Below are 18,977 nucleotides of genomic sequence, written 5' to 3' on the forward strand. Positions count from 1 at the left end.
TACTTATGGTAATTATTAATAAAATATACATTATGAATAAAACTTAGAAGTTATCAGAATGAATATAAAGATATGTTTTATACAGAAAGTATACTTTATTTATCTTAATTAACTATTATTTTATTTTATTATTTATATTACATATTTATTTTTGTTTGTTTGTTTTTTTTGAGACAGAGTCTCTCTGTGTAGCCCTGGCTGTCCTGGAGGTCACTCTGTAGATCAGTCTGGCCTCAAACTCAGAGATCCACATGGCTCTGCCACTGAGTGCTGGCCTGAAGCATTCGCCACCATTACTGGCTCAAATATACTTTAAATGTAAACACACAAATGGCTTGAAAGTACATGTGTCAGAAAAGATGAATGATAAGAACCCAGGAGAAATGAAACATACATACACAGAATGACCTGTGCATAGATATTTATACCACCTTTATCCATGGATAAAAACTGGAAACCAAAGTGTCCATTGACACACGAATAGTTAAAACATAATATTTATGTAAAATATTACTACTCAACAATAAAAACAAATTAATTGATATAAACAATGTGGACAAATCGCAATATCTGAATAAAAAAAAGTTAGACACAGAAGTATCTATTGTATGACTCTACTTACATTAAATGTAATCGATGAGACTGAGCGCAGTGAGGCAGGAGGGGCCTTTTGAGCATGAGGGAAGTGTCTGTGTCTTGTTTGAGGTGATGGTTTGTAGGTGTACACTACTATGAAAACTCATTGAGCTGTATGTGCTGAGTGGCTGTAACTTCCAGTGTGTGGATTATTCCTCAAACTGGCAAGGTCAAACTTTTAAAATTTCAATTTTGAAATAACTTCAAATATTTGGCTAAATTCCTATTACTTTAAATTACAAAAGGGAGGTTGCTATTTCTCTTAGATCATGGCTTCTCTTAATGAAACAAATGTCTGCCGGTGTTAAAAATCTTTAGGTAGCAAAAACAGCAGAGCTTCTAATTTAGTCTCAATGCCACAGGAAAATGACTTTAATGCAGTTATCAAAACCAAACTCGTCAAGCAGCTGCTCATTCTGGCCCGTTCTCTAAGACGCTGGAGTCTGACAACCACGGGCAGTACAGAGGGGATGCCCAGTCCCCTACCTAGGTCTTTCTGGAATCTTCTAAGAAGCAATGAATCTCTATCTTCTTTGTTTGGATTGTTAACATTTGGTGTTTCCTGAGAACACATATGGCTAGACTACCTTTCCAAGGGAGCTTGACATCGATCCCTGGTAAACTCTAGGAGGAAATTCTAAACAGATGGCTTGGGAGCACTTAGCAAAGGAACCTGATACCCTTGTGTACATAGCTGAGAAATGTAGGCTCGTTGGCAGCCTCGTTAAGTTGATTTCTAACTGGTTCAAGACTTATATACCCAATCAGTGCAGACGGTTGTCAACCTGGACAGATGCTGTCTAGATGCCAAAGGATATTGATCACTGTGGCCTTTTTAGTTTTGGCATATTTATTGCTTACCCATTCTTTATAAGGCTATCATAAAAATTTATTATATGCAAATGAAGACATACTATGTGTGTTCATGTAAGTTCCAAATGCTCAACGATAATCGGACAGCCACGAATTCTTTTGTTTAATTTGAGATGTAGAATAGCATTACTAGAGCTGATATGTCTGTGTGCTGTTCTCTGATCTTCAGAGGAGGCCTTGCTACGCTGAGTTTTCTTATCACTCCCCTTTAAAAAGTAGTTTACTACTTTAATCTATAGCTTGTTGTTTTAATTTCCCTGAGCTTTGTACAGAAGCATTACTCTCCCCTCCCCCACCTCACATTGTTCTACATGGCTACGGTTCATTCACTGTGATGCTCCGCTTCGTGAAGATGTCTCAAGTTCTGTATTCCACACAGCGGCGTTTTACTGGTTATAGGAGGCAGAGCTGTACCTCTGATTCGTTCTCACTACATTTTCACGGCGTCCTCTGACAAACAGAAATTCTGACTTTTAATATAGTGACACTATTCCAATGTTCCGTCGTCAGCAGACTTTGTGTCTCATTTGGGAAGAGCTTCCTTCTTTTTCCCACCCACCGTCAGAAAATTCTTTTCTTATACATTTTCTTCCACAAGTTTCATCTTTCCTAGTTAGGTTTTTGACCCATTTAAAATGCTATACATTTTTGTAAAGTAGAGATCCAATTTCCCCTTTTCCTGTAAGGCACGCTGATAGCTCTAGGATGATCGAGTAAGTGCATTAATCTCTTTTCATTGCTTTTCCATGGCAGCCACACCACATATCAAGTTTTCACGTGACTTTCTACTCCTGGGCTCAGTAATCCGCTCCAGACAGAACAGACCATCGATTCCTGTGTCAGTAGGATGCTATCTGTTATTTTTTGCAGTGCTGGGTGTAACACCCAGAGCATCATGCATGAGGCAAAGGATCTGGGGTGGGGCTGTGTGACAAGCCCCAAAGCTGTCTTGTTGAACAACTTTAAGAATGATCCTTACACCTGACGAGATACATCCTCGGTTTTAACACGCATCTATGCATGCACACGCGCACTTGAGCACACACACTTTCCACAGGAAATAGGAGGATCGTATCTTCCAGAGCAGCCTAGGTAATATGGAACTTAGGCTTTGGCAAAAACAAAACAAGCAAAACAAAACAAAAAAACAAAATAAAGCTGGGCATGGCAGTTCATACTTGTAATCCTAGCATTCAGGAGGTTGAAGCAGGAGGATTGCCATAAGTTCATGCAAGTTAGAACTACATAGTGAGACCCTGTTTCAAAGAACAAAAAACCAAACCGAGCCCATACAAAATCAACCAAAATGCTCTGATAGGATTTTGACTGGAATCACATTGGTAGTTCAGTTTGGGGAGAACTGAATTCTATGATATTGAGTGTTTTATCTACCATCATGTTCCAGTTCTGACTTCTTTAAGGAACACTAAAGAAGCTTTAGGCATCCCCAAGAAGTACTATAATATATATCTCTGTTGAGATTTATATATATATGTATATACACACACACATATATATATATGTATATGTATGTATCTGTGTGAACATATGCCATATGTGTATGGGTTTCTGAGGAAGCAAGAAGAGGGCCTTGGATCCTCTTGAGCTGTATTTAAAGGTGGTTGTAAACTACTCATAGTGAATGATAGGAAACCTGGGTTCTCTGAAAGAGCATTATCTTAGTTACTGTTCTATGGCTGTGAAGACACCATGACCAAGGCAACTCATCAAAGAAAACATTTAATTGGGGGCTTGCTACAGTTTCAGGGGGTTAGTCCATGATCATTATGGTGAGAAGCAGACAGGCATGGCACTGGGGCATAGCTGAGAGCTTTATATGCTGATGCACAGGCAGCAGGCAGAGAGAGAGAGAGAGAAGGAGGGAGAGACGAAGGAAGGGAGGAAGGGAAGGAGAGAGAGAGAAGGAGGGAGGGAGAGAGAGGAGGAAGAGGGATGGAGGAAGGGAGAGAAAGACAGAGAGAGGGAGAGAGAAAGAGAGACAGACAGACACTAGGCTTGGCACTGGCTTTTGAAACCTCAAAGTCTACTTCTAGTGACACACCTCCTCCAAAAAGGCCACACCTCCTAATCCTATCCAAACAATCTATCGACTAAGCTTGCAAGTGTATGAGCCTATGGGGTCCATTTTCATTAACACCGCTACAAGCATCATGCACTCCTAACTGCTGAGTTCTCTTTCCAACCCCCAAAATTTATTTTTAAGGAGCAAGAATCTAGCCCAGTGGTAGAATGCTTGTGCCTTGGTGCAAGGGTACTGAGTTTGATTCCCAGCACTGCAGCAAATAGGAAAACAAGAAGAAAAAAATTAAAAAAAAACTTTACTTCCGGGGTGAACTAGCTCAGGGGGTAAAAAGCACTTGCTACACAAACTCAACAAGCTGAGTTTGATCCATGGAACATACCAAAAGATGTGGCATGTACCTGTAATCCCAGCACCCCAGGAGGCAGCCACAGGAGAATCATCTTGGAAGCTCGTACACCAGTTATCCTGCAGTACACAGAACAGCAGAAACCAGGGGCACCCTGCTTCAAAACCAGGTGGAAAGCTAAAAATGAACTCTAACTCATGCACATACATGTGTGTAAACAGAATATTAATAACAAATAAGAAATAAAACAATAAAAAATTCCTGAAAGAAGATAGCAGTATTGTTCCCATGATTTATGGCTCTTCTATGAGGCCAATCTTGGGTGCTAGAATTAGCTGAATTTCCTAGATCCTAAGATGATTAAAATCATTAGGAATTTACTGTCTATACAGGGCTGGCTCATATGTAAAGAGAGAAAACAGGGTAAAGACAGCATCCTGGTTTCCCTGTAAGAGTTTGTACCTATTTCTTGGGTAAACTCTTTCTCATTTTCAGAGTGAAAGAAGAACAAAAATAGACAAAAAGCAGAAAAGAAGGAGCATGAGAACTATGCAAAAGTTTTATATTATGTTAGATGAAAATAAAAAATTAGACAAATTCCACCTATATAATGTAAATGTGATGGGGACAACTGAGGGACAATGTACAAAAATAAAAGTACTGTAACAGGGTAATGGGGTTAGGAGAGGCTTCTAAGTTGAAAAGTATTTTGATGGTCATATAATCTTTTTAGTAAAACAATAAATGACTAGGGCTTGAAATTTTATCAGTACCAGGCATATTAAAAAGTGCTACAAAGACTTCTCTAACCTACCATTAATATCAGCACACGGCATTTATCTGTGCCAGGCACTGTTCTAAGTGCTTTATGTCACAAAATCTGAAAATTTGGGTCTCTCGCTCTCTCTCGTCACAGGTAGCCTAAGCTGGCCCCTATGAAGTATGGACTTCTAATCCTACCTGTCTCCATCTCCAAAGGTTTCAATTACAGGTATGGGTCATTACACCCTACTTTTTCCCTTTAAAAATGATTGGTTTATGTATTTTAATTTTTTTGTGTGTAGGGCATTTTGCTTACATGTACATCTGTGTACCATGTGCATACCCAGCACCCACTAAGGCCAGAGAGGGCATGGGATCCCTAGAACTGGAGTTACAGACAATTGCAAGCCACCGTGTGGGTGCTGGGAACTAAACGGGAATCCTCCATAAGAGCAAGTAATCTTAAGCACTGAGCTATCTCTCCAGCCCCAAATAAACATTTTTGAGGCAGGAAGAGTGTGAGGTCAAGACCAGTCTGGGAAAGAGCAAAAGTCCAATTCTTACCATCATTGCTGGGTTCTTCAACAGGAGATGGTGAGTCTCTATGCTCTTGGGTGTCTCTTGGGATCTCAACCACTTGCAGCCTTCTGACACAAAGTAGGTTTATATCCTTCAACCCTTCCTCCAGTTGTCTGATCACTTCTTTTCCAGGCTGAGAAGTCAGGACAGTAATCTAAAGTGAAATCCATGAAAATAATAAAGATGTTTGCTTTTCTTATATCCAGAGTGAAGAACATACAATCTATTCTGGAAGACAACATTTTAAGTCTCTGGTAGTAGCTACTGTGTTTAGTATAAAGAGAGAGATTTAAATGTAATTTAGAAATAAAACTTCATTTGATCTTAGTTGGCAGGTTAAGAATGGTACAGGGCTGGAGAGATGGCTCAGAGGTTAAGAGCATTGCCTGCTCTTCCCAAGGTCCTGAGTTCAATTCCCAGCAATCACATAGTGGCTCACAACCATCTGTAATAGGGTCTGGTGCCCTCTTCTGGCCTGCAGGCATACACACAGAATATTGTATACATAATAAATAAATATTAATAATATTTAAAAAAAAAGAATGGTACAAATAATGTTTCACATGACAGATTCCAATGAAACAGATAGTCATCAGAAATCCTTTCCAGTAATCCCAGATAGTTTCTAGATGGTGTCTAGACAGCAACCAGAGAGAAGCCATGTGCTCTGGTCTTTCTCTTATTCATCCTGGGTAAAAAAACATTAAACACTGGTAGCATCTCCTCTGCTCAAAGTACTTTCTTTCAGAAGAAAGCAGAGGAAGAGGGTACTGAGGTCCTCACACTACAGAAGCACTACATTTTAGAGAGCGCATCTCCCGGTGGAGTTTCCATGTTTTCCATTCCCAGATGTGGTGTGGGACAATGGTCTATAGTCTGTCAATTATATTTTAAACAAATGCTGATTGGCCAGTAGCCAGGCAGGAAGTTGAGGCAGGACAACCAGACAGGAAGTAGAGGCGGGTCAATGACAACAAGAGAATTCTGGGAAGAAGGAAGTCCTAGTCTGCAGTCCTGACCCAGCCACAGAAGAAGCAAGATGTGACTGCCCCACCGAATAAGGTACCAAGCCACGTGGTTAACATAGATAAGAATATTGGGCTAATATAAGTTATAAGAGTTACTAAGAAGAATGAGCTAATGGGCCAATCAGTTTATAACTAATATAGACCTCTGTGTGATTTCTTTGGGACTTAATGATTGATTGCAGGAACTGGGCAGGACAGAAAACCAAAAAAAGCCCCGACAACAGAATAGTAGAAAACTCAGACAACACAGATGGATTCCCTATTTTTTTCAGTATGGATCCAGAGAAACAATTTCATTTGACTCTAAAATGTACTTAACCCTTGGCCTGTATGTTGGGCATGAAGAAATATTAAGGCATTTGTGTATAATTGGGATCTTTTATGCCACTGAAATGAATGTTTTCAATGATCAGTTTTGCCTTGGATTTTGAGACTCTGGAAGACGATTGTATATGCGATTATTTTTTATGTAGATGTTTTTAATTAGCCAAGAGGGATGTAGGTCAAAGTACAATTGCTAGTACTATTTCTGAATGCTTTACTCTTGTAGAGGTTTTCAGTTTACAGTAACACTGAGAACTAGAGTTACAGATACTTATGAGCCACCATGGAGGTGCTGGGAACCAATACCCAGTCCTCTGGAAGAGCAGCCAAGGCTCTTAACCACTGAGCCATCTTTCCAACTCAAGTTCTTTATATAGTGTGAACATCCATTAGCTGTCTGATAAATGGCTAGAAGGGATTTTCTCTGATTTTGTCTTTACTCTGCTGATTCTCTCCCCCTCCCTTTCTCTCATCCTCTCTTTCTTTTTGAGACAGGGTTTCTCTGTGTAGCACTGACTGTCCTGGAACTTGCTCTGCAGACCAGGCTGGTGTTGAACTCACAGAGATCCCCCTGCCTCTGCTTCCTGAGTACTGGGATTAAATGGAAGCGCCACCATCACCCTGATTGATTCTTTTGTGGAGCCAAAGCTTTTAAATTTAATGCAGCCCCTTTATGTATTATTTGTATTATTGCTTGAGCTATTGGAATCCTATTCAGAAAATTATTGTGTATTCCTCAAGTGTTTCCCCTTAATTTTTCTCTTATAGTCTTATTGTTTTAGGTCTTATATAAAGGTCTGTGATGTCTTTTGAGTCTATTTTTGTAGAGGGCGAGAAAAAAGGATTTGCTTTGGTCTTCTACATGTGTATATCCCAATTTCCCAGCACTGTTTCTCAGAGGGGCTGTCCTTACTACAATGCATGCAATATTTCTAAGTGTTGTGAATATAACCAAGTCACGCAGTCCTGTGGGTGTGGTTTTATTTCAAGCATAACTTGTTCACTGTGGTATATCGGAAAGTGATAGACTTTTGTACAGTATTATTCACTCTGTAGCTTGCAACCTTCCTAGTGGCTTATTGGTTTCAGGTGGGTTCTGCTGTTGTTGCTAATTCTTTTGTGTGTCATTTGAAGAAAAATGTTTTATTTTTTCTTTCCCAGGCTGAAGGCACAATGCTACTCAGAGTGCTCCTTATTATATGTTTAAGGTGATAGAATCTATAGCAATGCCTTCATTTTCATTTTGGATGTTAGTATTTTATATTACATTCTCTCCTCTTTTTCATAATCTGGTTAGAGTTTATCCATTTTATTGATCACTTCAAAAAACCAGTTTTTACTTTTCTAATTTCAACTTCATTGATTTCTGCTCTATCCTTATTCTTTCTTTCCTGCTTATTTGGACTTTATGGTCTCATTTATTTTTAGTTTCTTAAAGGGGAAGCTTAGACTATCAGATATATTTTTTTCTAATATATGAATTTGGTACTATTTTCCTCTAAGCACTGTTTTTTTTTCTGTATCCCACAAATTTCAAGTTGTGTTTTCATTTTTTCTTAGTTCAAAATATTTTTGAACTTTTTGAGAGTTCCCCCTCTTTGCTTCATTCTCATTCTCTTTCTCTCTCTCTCTCTCTCTCTCTCTCTCTCTCTCTCTCTGTGTGTGTGTGTTGATATTTTCAGCTATCTTTGTTTTTTTGTGTTTGCTTTTTGAGACAGGGCCTCTCTGTGTAGACCTTGAATTCACAGAAATCCACTTGCATCTGCCTCCGTAGTGTTTGGATTAAAGGAGTGTGCTATCTATCATACTTGGCTTTTCCAGTTATCTTTGGAACTGGTTTCTAGTTTAATTCAACTGTGGTCCGAGAGCAGACACTAGATGATTTTTGTATTGTGGCGGCCACATCTACACTTCGCCATTACAAGATGGCGCCGAGTGCTGGGGTAAACAAGTATGTGGCGCGAACTTTTCGCGCCACATCTGCCTAGCAACAGGTTTCCACCAATCCTTTTCTGCCTCGTCACCTAATCAGTAGACACGCCCCGCCCTCCTGTATATAAGCCGCCACCCAGCCCGGCTTGGAGCCCCCTGCTTCCAGCTCTCCCTCAACCAAGCAGCGCTTCAATAAAGTGTGATCAGAGAAGAATCCTGTGTCGGTGGTGATCTTTCCCCGCTGGTCGGGGCTCGCTCGCCGCAGTTGGTGCCGAAACCTGGGAACTTCGGCGGACACATGCAGGGGGGGGGGGGGCGAAGAGGATTCAGAACTCTACACACGAAGCGGTTGGCGCCGGTAAGTATCCTCAGATATGCTTCTTGGAGGAATTAGTCCTTTGTGGTTTGCATTAGCAGTGGTTGTTTTTGCTGTAGTGGTTTATGCCTTTTGCATTTTTATCCGTTGTCATAGACCAGGAGAGGAGTGTCGCTGCTGCAACATCTAAAGCGAAAGTAAGTCCGTGGCAGATAATGCGATTTTTCTGCCCTTTTGTAAGCCTCTTGTAGAAAAGTAAGCAAAGATGGGCAATGATCAGTCTGTCTCCGGTGCATGCGATTTTGTAGATCCTATACAGCGGTTACTACAGGAGAGAGGATTGAAAATCTCGAAATCCACTATAAAAGTGATTGTCGGGGATATTGATCGCTCGGCGCCGTGGTTTGCGGTGTCTGGGGATCTAAATCTGCATTGCTGGAGAAAGCTAGGCAAAGATTTGGAGGCAGCAAAGGAACAGGGGCAATTAAAGAAGGGAACTTATCCTTTTTGGAGATTAGTACACTCCTGCTTGAAAGACGGAAAAAATGTAGAGGAGTTAAGAGAAGGAAGGAAAATGCTGGCAAGACACCAGGACAGCCTTTCAGAAGCAGGTTCAAAGACAGAGGAGGATACTGAAGAAAAGTGCACGGTAATAAGGAACAAAAAAGGGGAAAAGAAAGATATAAAAGAAAAAGAGGATCCTAAGATAAATAAACCTTCAGCACCTCCCCTGTATCCGGTGCTGGATGAATTCGCAGCCTTGCGGCTGGCTGAAGAGGAGCTGGTAGAGGCAGAGGAGGAGAGCTTAGAGGAGGAAGATGCACATTATGAGGAGGAGAGATATGGGCCAGCTCTAAAAGTGCCCACTAGAGAGCTTCCCCCTCCTTACGTGCAGCCCAGGAGTAGCTGCCATTTCATCGACAGGGGCACTCTTGCGCAGTTAGCTGTGCATTATCCACCTTCAGTGGTGGTATTTCCTGTTTTTGAGGATCAAAATCAACAAAGATATCATGAGCCAGTCCCTTATAAAGAGTTAAAAGATTTAGTGGAAGCGGCAAAGACTTATGGAGCTAATGCGCAGTATACTCGCACATTACTGACTCGGTTGACCACCAGAGCTATGACACCAACAGATTGGTGGGAAATTGCTAGAGCATGCCTTTCTACAGGTCAATATCTAGATTATAGATCTATAGTGGTAGAAGCTGCTCACACTCAGGCTCGAGTAAATGCGCAAACGCCAAATCGAGCTCCCTGGAATGCAGACATGTTATTAGGGCAAGGGCAATGGACGGCTAATCAAACAGCCTATCCAGTGGAGGTTTATCAACAAATTAATGAAATCTATACAAGAGCATGGAAAATGATACCAAAAAGAGGTGAAGTAACGGGCAATCTTACGAAGATTATTCAAGGCCCTACTGAACCTTTTTCGGAGTTTGTGGCTCGCATGATGGAAGCTGCAGGAAAAGTTTTCGGTGAGGCAGAAGAAGCTATGCCTCTGGTTCAGCAGTTAGTGTTTGAACAGGCTACTAAAGAATGTAAGAGAGCCATCATGCCGTGGAAAAATAAAGGACTGGATGCTTGGCTTAAGGCCTGCCGAGAGATAGGCGGCCCTCTAACTAATGCTGGTCTAGCGGCTGCTATGCTAGCAGTCTCCAGGGGGCAGGGAAGATCAGGTACCTGCTTTAATTGCGGGAAGCCGGGGCATGTACGAAAAAATTGCCCCCAAGGCACACATAAAAAGAGCCAAGGTCAGAGACAGCCGGGCACATGCCCGCGGTGCAAAAAGGGAAAACACTGGGCGAATGAGTGTCGATCCGTAAAGGATATCAATGGACAGCCCATACCCAATGCCACATCAGCCATGTCAAAAAACGGGCAGAAGGGCCCACTACCCCAGGGCCCGAGAATTTATGGGGCAATTCAGGAGCCAAACATGAGACCACCCCAGTCATCAGAAGGGCCACCACAGGCTCCGCAGGGTTGGACCTCCGTGCCACCACCGGATTGGTACTGACTCAGAGTATGGGTGTTCAAGCTATAGACACAGATATGTCAGGATCTCTAGAGGAAGGAACAGTGGGACTAGTTTTAGGAAGATCCTCCGGTACTCTTAGAGGGTTATTAGTGCTACCTGGAGTGATCGACCCTGACTACAAAGGCATTATTAAGGTAATGTGTCATTCTCCGTTTGGCATCATTTCGATTGCACCCGGAGATCGTATTGCACAATTGTTAATTCTTCGATCAGACCATGAAAAATTTCCCTCTTATGAGAAAGAGAGGGGCAAGCGAGGGTTCGGCTCCTCTGGGGTTGAGCTAGCATGCTTGTCTATAGGACTTGATGATCGCCCCATGTGTACCCTAGAAGTAGAAGGAAAGCTCTTTACAGGCCTGTTAGATACCGGAGCGGACAGAAGTGTGATGCGTAAACAGGATTGGCCAAAGAGGTGGCCGTTACAGACGGCTGCACAAACCTTACAGGGTCTAGGATATCAAAATACTCCAGATATGAGTGCTAAGCAATTGCATTGGAGGATGGAACACAGTCAAGGCATTTTTCAGCCTTTTGTCATAGACCTTCCTTTAAATTTATGGGGAAGGGATGTACAACAACAATTAAAATTAATAATTACCAATGATTATTCTCAAGTGAGTAAAGATATCATGAAGGCACAAGGCTATGTACCAGGAAAAGGGCTGGGGGCTCGCCTTCAAGGACGAAGTGACCCCGTGTTGCCCACTCCCAACTCTGATTGGAAGGGCTTGGGTTTTTCCTAGGGGCCACTGATGATGCGTTACGCATCCCCTGGGGCACAGATACACCCGTTTGGGTGCCTCAGTGGCCCCTGTCTATGGAAAAGCTCCAGGCCACACACATATTAGTTAAAGAACAACTTCAGCTTGGTCATATTGAACCTTCTGTGTCTCCTTGGAATTCTCCTATTTTCATCATAAAAAAGAAATCAGGAAAATGGAGGCTGCTGCATGACCTTAGAGCAGTTAATGCACAGATGCAACTCATGGGATCTGTCCAAAGAGGGTTGCCTCTTTTAAGTGCTTTACCAAGAGATTGGCCTGTTTTTGCCATAGATGTTAAGGATTGCTTCTTTTCTATACCCTTGCATGTTTTAGATAAACATCGTTTTGCATTTACTGTTCCCTCTATAAATCATGAACAGCCTGATGAACGCTATCAATGGAAGGTTTTACCACAGGGTATGGCCAACAGTCCCACCATGTGCCAGCTATACGTGGATCAGGCGTTACAACCAGTGAGACGTAGTTTTCCCAAAGTTAGGCTGATCCATTACATGGATGATATCCTATTGGCAGCAAAACAAGAGCATATGCTAGAACAGGCATTAGTTGCCCTGGAGGCATCCTTAAAACAAAAGGGGCTGATTATTGCCGCCGATAAGATTCAAAAGACAAGTATTATAAAGTTTTTAGGAGCCCGTGTTACCCCAAAACAGATTTTTCCACAGAAAATTTGCATTCGTACATCACATTTACGCACTTTAAATGATTTTCAAAAGTTGCTCGGAGATATCAATTGGCTGAGAGGATATCTCCCCATTACCCGTGAAGCTTTGCAGCCGTTGTTCTCAATATTAGAAGGAAATCCTGATGTAACGTCACCTAGAGAGCTTACACCCAAAGGAAAAGAAGCATTAAAGATAGTGGAAAAGGCCATAGAACAAGCGCAGGTTCTTCGGTTTGATCCAGAACAACCATTATTGCTTTGCATTCTGCGCACTGTTGGTCATCCTACTGGAGTATTGTGGCAGACAGGCCCGATTTGGTGGATACATGGTCATACACTTGGTTCGCGCACGTTAAGCTATTATCCTGATTTAGTGGCACAACAGGCATTATTGGGAGTGAGATTCAGCTTGACCTCCTTTGGAAAAATGCCAGAGAAGTTAATATTGCCCTATACCAAAGATCAAATTGAGGTTTTGACAGGGACTACTGATGATTGGGCCGTATTGATTTCCTCATATTCAGGCGTTATTGATAATCATTATCTGTCTAATAAATTGCTGTCCTTTATGGCACAGAATGTTGTATATTTTCCAAAGATTACCAGTGCTTCTCCTTTGAATAATGGCTTGACTATTTTTACTGATGGGTCCAAAACTGGAATTGGAGCCTATATGGTATATGGCTCCCCGCCTGTTACTCTGAAATTTCGCTCTGGAGCACCCCAAGTCGTGGAGTGTCAAGTAGTGTTGGAGGTCTTTAAGGCCTTTCCCCATCAGCCTTTTAATTTGTATTCTGATTCATGTTATGTAGTTAATGCTGTAAAACATCTGGAAGTGGCTGCATATGTTAAACCTAGTAGCATGGTTGCATCTTTGTTATTACAAATTCAGAGTTGTATAGTTCAACGTGCTAAACCATTTTTTATCGGTCATATTAGAGCTCATTCTGGTCTTCCTGGACCTATGACTGAAGCTAATGATATGGTTGATAGGGCTACCAGGGAAATGGCTTTAGTTGCCCTGGATCCTATGCAATCGGCTGAACAATTTCATAGAAAGTTTCATGTGCCTGCAAATACCCTTCGCCTTAAGTTTAATATTACTCGCGACCAAGCACGTGAGATAGTTAAACAATGTTCCTCCTGTGTGGTTTTTCATCATCCGCCTCATATTGGGGTTAATCCACGTGGGTTAAAGCCACTTACCCTTTGGCAGATGGATGTTACTCATGTTTCAGAATTTGGTAAACAAAAATATTTGCATGTTTCTGTGGACACTTGTTCAGGTGTTATACATGCCACCCCGTTATGTGGTGAAAAGGTCCTTAACGTAAAGACCCATTGCCTAGAAGCCTGGGCTGCTTGGGGCAAGCCTTATTCTTTAAAAACTGATAATGGCCCGGCATATGCCTCTAAAAGTTTTCAACAGTTCTGCTCTGTTTTTGAAATTAATCATATTACTGGTTTGCCCTATAATCCACAAGGACAAGGCATCGTGGAAAGGGCTAACCGCACCATTAAGGAATTGCTTCAAAAACAAAAAGGGGGGAATAGCCGAGGGCGCATCCCCGCGAGATAGAATATCTCTCGCTCTCTTTACATTTAATTTTTTGACCTTGGATTCCAATGGCTGTTCAGCCGCGGAAAGACATATGGACCACAGACACAGAAATATAGAATTAGTAAAATGGAAGGATGTAATTGATAACAAATGGTATGGACCGGACCCTGTGATACAGAGGTCCAGGGGAGCTGTTTGTGTCTTTCCTCAGAATCGGCCAGATCCGGTGTGGATCCCTACCAGACTGACAAGGATCGTGACAACACTGGAACAGCCTGACGAAGAGCAAGGAGATGTTGCTGCTCCTGATCCTGTTGGTGAACCTGCCGGTTCCAGTTGAATCTGAAGAATCTTATTTCTGGGCTGTGGCCCGTACATGGCCCATTCCAATTCCTGTTCACAATGAGTCCACAATATTGCCACAATTTTTTGTTGATAGTTGCCAATTGAACTTAGTTTGCAAAAAGGTGGATGCTCAGGAACAAAAATTTAATCAAACTGTAGTGCCCCTAGCAGGAACTTTATGTTTTACCACAAATCAGAGCACTTCTATCTCAGACTGCATCTTGCTAGATGCCATGAATCTTACTGTAGCTAGAGATCCATTTTTAGAAGATACCCCCAATTTTTTGAGAAAGGCCATTAGCGTAGCCCTGCCTCAGGTTAGATCTGGAGCTAAATCTGGATCTGGCTCCTATTCCGGTTCCAATGATACTGTTAATGTTACCACTTATGGGATCAGTTGCAACCTTACAACGCCCAATTGGGTACAGGTTAGCAAGGTTAATAATAGTGATTCACAGGTTGGCAATAGTAATCATACTAGTAATAATATTTTTTCTTGGTCTGTCCCTAGATGCTCTGGTAATGATTTGAGCTATCCCCCTGAATTTGTGGATTGCAGAGGACGATATGATAAGTTTTACAATAATTCTGGATGGGTTCTTAGGAATCTTAACCATTTTAAGGTTAAAAGAAAACTTATGATAAAGGTTGGATCACCCTTTACTCCGTGGATACTTATGAATTCCAGAGGAGCTATAACTGAGTTGTCTCCATTTGCTACATTTGTTCGCTCTGGAATAATTATGTTAAATAATTATACAGGGATTATGAATCACACTTCTAAAGAAATTAATATAACTAGTGTAGAGAAAAAACATAATACTACTCTACGGCAAACCAGAGTTTGCCTGGATCCTCCCTTTGTCTGGCTTTTGTTTAATACTACAGGGAGTTCAAATAATACTGCAGTTGATTGCAAGAAGGATAATTGCTCTCTGTCACAATGTTGGAATTTCTACCATTCAGGTGCGGTTGTTATGCGCATCCCTACCTTTGTGTTTTTGCCTGTAAAAGCCAATCCTAAGAACTTCCCATTAGCCACCCTGGTTCGCCGGAAAAGGGATTTTGGCATTACAGCAACTATTGTGACGGCTATTGCAGTGTCTGCTGCGGCAGCTGTTACTGCAGGAGTAGCTATGGCCAATCAAGTTCAGACGGTTACTATTATCAATTCCGTGGTTCAAAAAACCTCGGACGCTATGTATATACAAGAAAAGATTAACCATCAATTAATGTCAGGTATTTTATTGTTAAATAAGAGAATTGATTTGGTGGAAAGAAATATGTTAGAAATGTTTGATATAGTTACCTTTGGTTGTGTGGATCGTACTAAGCACTTGTGTGTTACCCCCTATACTGCTACCCTTAATGAATCCCGAGCGATTTCTCAATATCTAAATGGCAATTGGACAAGGGAATTGGAACAATTGCAAGCAAATTTTAGTTTGAAGATTTTGGCTTTGAATCAAACCCAGGCGACTAAGGTTTCGCTGGGGGAATTTACAGATTGGCTGGTAGATAGATACCTTTTCATATATTAAGGAATGGGCAGGGGTTGGCGTGCTAGGATTAATATTAACTTCGGGAGTGATATTGGCGTTGTTTCTGATTCTAAGGCTGATTCGGGTAAGGAAACGGGAAAAGGTGGCCATTGCACGTGCCCTTACAGCCTTGGAGGCCGGCAACTCCCCCCAAGCTTGGATCAGCATCTTACAGGACTCCTGACCCTAATCCCTGCTTTTGCACCCGAAGGCCATTGAGCCATTGCACTCGGAAAGAGGGATCGATGAGGTCCCCTGAATCTGGGGATGTGTAGTCCTGGACAGGAGGTTTTGCACCTAAGAGTGCACTGAGTAGATCCACTCAGGAGATCATGACCTTATGCATATGGGTAGTCCCGCTTATTTTTCCCATCCCTGAGAAAAACGGGACATGTCTACATTTTCAGGGTAAGGTCCTCTGACCTCAGCCTTGACTGTCTTTTAAATGTCATAAAATTAAAAGGGGGGAACTGTGGCGGCCACATCTACACTTCGCCATTACAAGATGGCGCCGAGTGCTGGGGTAAACAAGTATGTTCGCGCCACATCTGCCTAGCAACAGGTTTCCACCAATCCTTTTCTGCCTCGTCACCTAATCAGTAGACACGCCCCGCCCTCCTGTATATAAGCCGCCACCCAGCCCGGCTTGGAGCCCCCTGCTTCCAGCTCTCCCTCAACCAAGCAGCGCTTCAATAAAGTGTGATCAGAGAAGAATCCTGTGTCGGTGGTGATCTTTCCCCGCTGGTCGGGGCTCGCTCGCCGCATTGTATGAAATTGCTAGAGAGTTCTTTAAGGATTGCAGCATGACCAACCTTTGTGTGTGTTCTGTTTGAGCTTCAGAATACTATACATTCGTCTGGTTTTAGATGACATGTTCTATAGATACTGATTATATCCTTTTGATAGGACTAAAGAGTTCAGTTATACCTTATAGATTGCTCTGCCTGCGGGATCTGTCCAGTCCTGGTAGAGGGTGCTGAGGTTTTCAGTAAGAACAGTGGATTTATCTGTTCATCTTTGCAGTTATATTACATTTTGCCTCACGTAGATGGCACTGTGCTAGGGCCTGTCACATTAAGAATTGTTTTTATCATGATGTTATGATATCATGATGTCATGTCAGGGGTTTAAAAAATTATCTTAGATTTAATTTTAACACACACACACTTTCTCTTTTTTTTTTACCATACCCTTTTTGTATATATTATGGCTTCCAGTTTAATGTTTTTATGGGATTCCTGAGTATTCAAATGTGAGGGTCTTTGAGTCTTTATCTGTTTCTTGTGCCTTTTCTTGGGCTATTTTCCTTCTTCCTCCTTTTCCTCTTCATTCTACTCCAATGTCTTAGTTTTTGTTTTATATTATTTCATTTTATTATTATTCTTTAGAAACTTATTTGTTTTCAAATGAGAAACAAAAAGGGGGTGAACCCAATGGGAGAGGAAGTAGAGAAAAACTGGAAAGAGCAGAGGGATGAGAAATTGTAATCAGGATATATTATGTGAGAAAAAAGTTATTTTCAATAAAAGGGAGAAAAAAGAACAATATATAATTATGTATAGCTATTTAGATATCCCATGGCCCTGCTAAGCTGATGCATAAAACTAGTCATCTCAATAATCCAGTCCTTGCCTATTCCTCCTGTGCTTTGGAAGCTGGTGAATATTGTTACGGTCTGGTCATTCTAACACATTTTACACTCTGAGATTCCTGGTGGGGAATTTTGATCATGGATCCTCCACTCAGAGCTCACTGGTGACTTTCAGAAGCTAAGCTATGGTGGAAACGATCATTTCTGTAGCTAGGAAGACAATGGTGGGAAGACCTGCTTCTGCTTTATAGCTCTGTGACGTTACATGAATTACTAAATTTCCTGAACCCCATTTTCCTCTTTCGCAAGCAATGACTATTGTCACGAGGTGGTGTCTGGCATGGAAGGCCGTCAACATTTGCAGTTATGCGCAGTTTCATGCTTTGTCGCTGTCTCCCTGTCTTCATCCTTGTTTCCCTCCATCAGAGAGACACCAGAACTCTTCTAACTTCATGTCTTGGACCCTAAGTGTGGTGTCTGAGCCTCCCTGGCTCAGAAGCTTCCAAACAGCCCACTGTCTCCTCCTGGTTGTCTATGGACAGAAGCCACCTGTCTTCCCAGTCACTGAGGACAGCCACAAAGGAGAACACTTTGTCAGAGTGAACAGCTGCAGTGTGTCATCTACCTTAAATTTGAATAAGTAAAGGAAAAAATTACCTAAACTACTAAAGTGCTTTTAGTAGCACTTTATCTAAATAAACACACCACAAAACAAGACATGAATTCTATATGGCTCTAGATCATGTTGAAGTGAAATCCAATTTAAATTAAATAAAAGTAAATTATAATGTAGTAACTTTTAATAAGCAGTATATTTATATGACAAATGATACCATTTTGCTGAAGTAAAATGGCCATTGTCTATGTTGTGGGTGTGTTTACAGTTCTGTGTCATATACTTGACTGATTTAATTTAACCACCATTTATTTTTATTTATAAAGTCTTTGATAATAAAAAAGAATCATTGTGTTGGTGCTGGGGAGGATGGCTCGGCAGTTAAGAGCACTGGCTGTTCTTTCAAGAACTGGGCTCTGTTCACAACCCTCAGCAATTCCAGCTTCAGGGAATTCAGAACCCTCTCTGGCCTTCTGGGCACCACGAATACAAGAAGTGCATTTATATACGTGCAGGCAAAGCACCCATACATATAAAACAAAGTTTTTTTTTTTTTTTTGTGTGTGTGTTTTGAGAGACAGTCTTACTGTATAGCTCTGGCTGTCTTAGAACTCAGAATATAGACCAGGCTGGCCTCGAACCCACAGAGATCTGGCTGCCTCTGCCTCCCGAGTGCTAGGATTAAAGGTCTGTGCCACCACACCCCACAATAAACATATATTTGTTTAAAAAAGATTTATTTATTATGTATACAACATTCTGCCTGCATGCATGCTCACATGCCAGAAGAGGGTGCCAGATTTCATTACAGATGGTTGTGAGCCACCATATGGTTGCTGGGAATTGAACTCAGGACCTCTAGAAGAGCAGCCGGTGCTCTTAACCACTTAGCCATCTCTCCAGCACCCCAAATATTCTTAAAAAATTGTTAAAAACCCAAAAAAGTTAAAAATTAAAAAGAGTTGTCATGTCATTTGGAATAACTGTTTACCA

The 18,977-nt window shown here is 41.6% G+C and overlaps 1 protein-coding gene across 2 annotated transcripts in view; it reads right to left on the reverse strand.

Moving 5' to 3' along the window:
* The window catches only part of LOC119808189 (meiosis 1 associated protein), an 82,390-nt gene that overhangs the window by 44,773 nt on the left and 18,640 nt on the right, over positions 1-18,977 (reverse strand). For both annotated transcript variants that reach the window (XM_038320587.1, XM_038320588.1), the window contains exon 3: positions 5,226-5,394. In XM_038320587.1, coding sequence (XP_038176515.1) covers positions 5,226-5,394 — 169 coding nt within the window. The remainder of the gene's footprint in view (positions 1-5,225; positions 5,395-18,977) is intronic.

This window comes from Arvicola amphibius, chromosome 2 (genome assembly GCF_903992535.2).
Source record: "Arvicola amphibius chromosome 2, mArvAmp1.2, whole genome shotgun sequence".
Lineage (NCBI taxonomy): Eukaryota > Metazoa > Chordata > Mammalia > Rodentia > Cricetidae > Arvicola > Arvicola amphibius.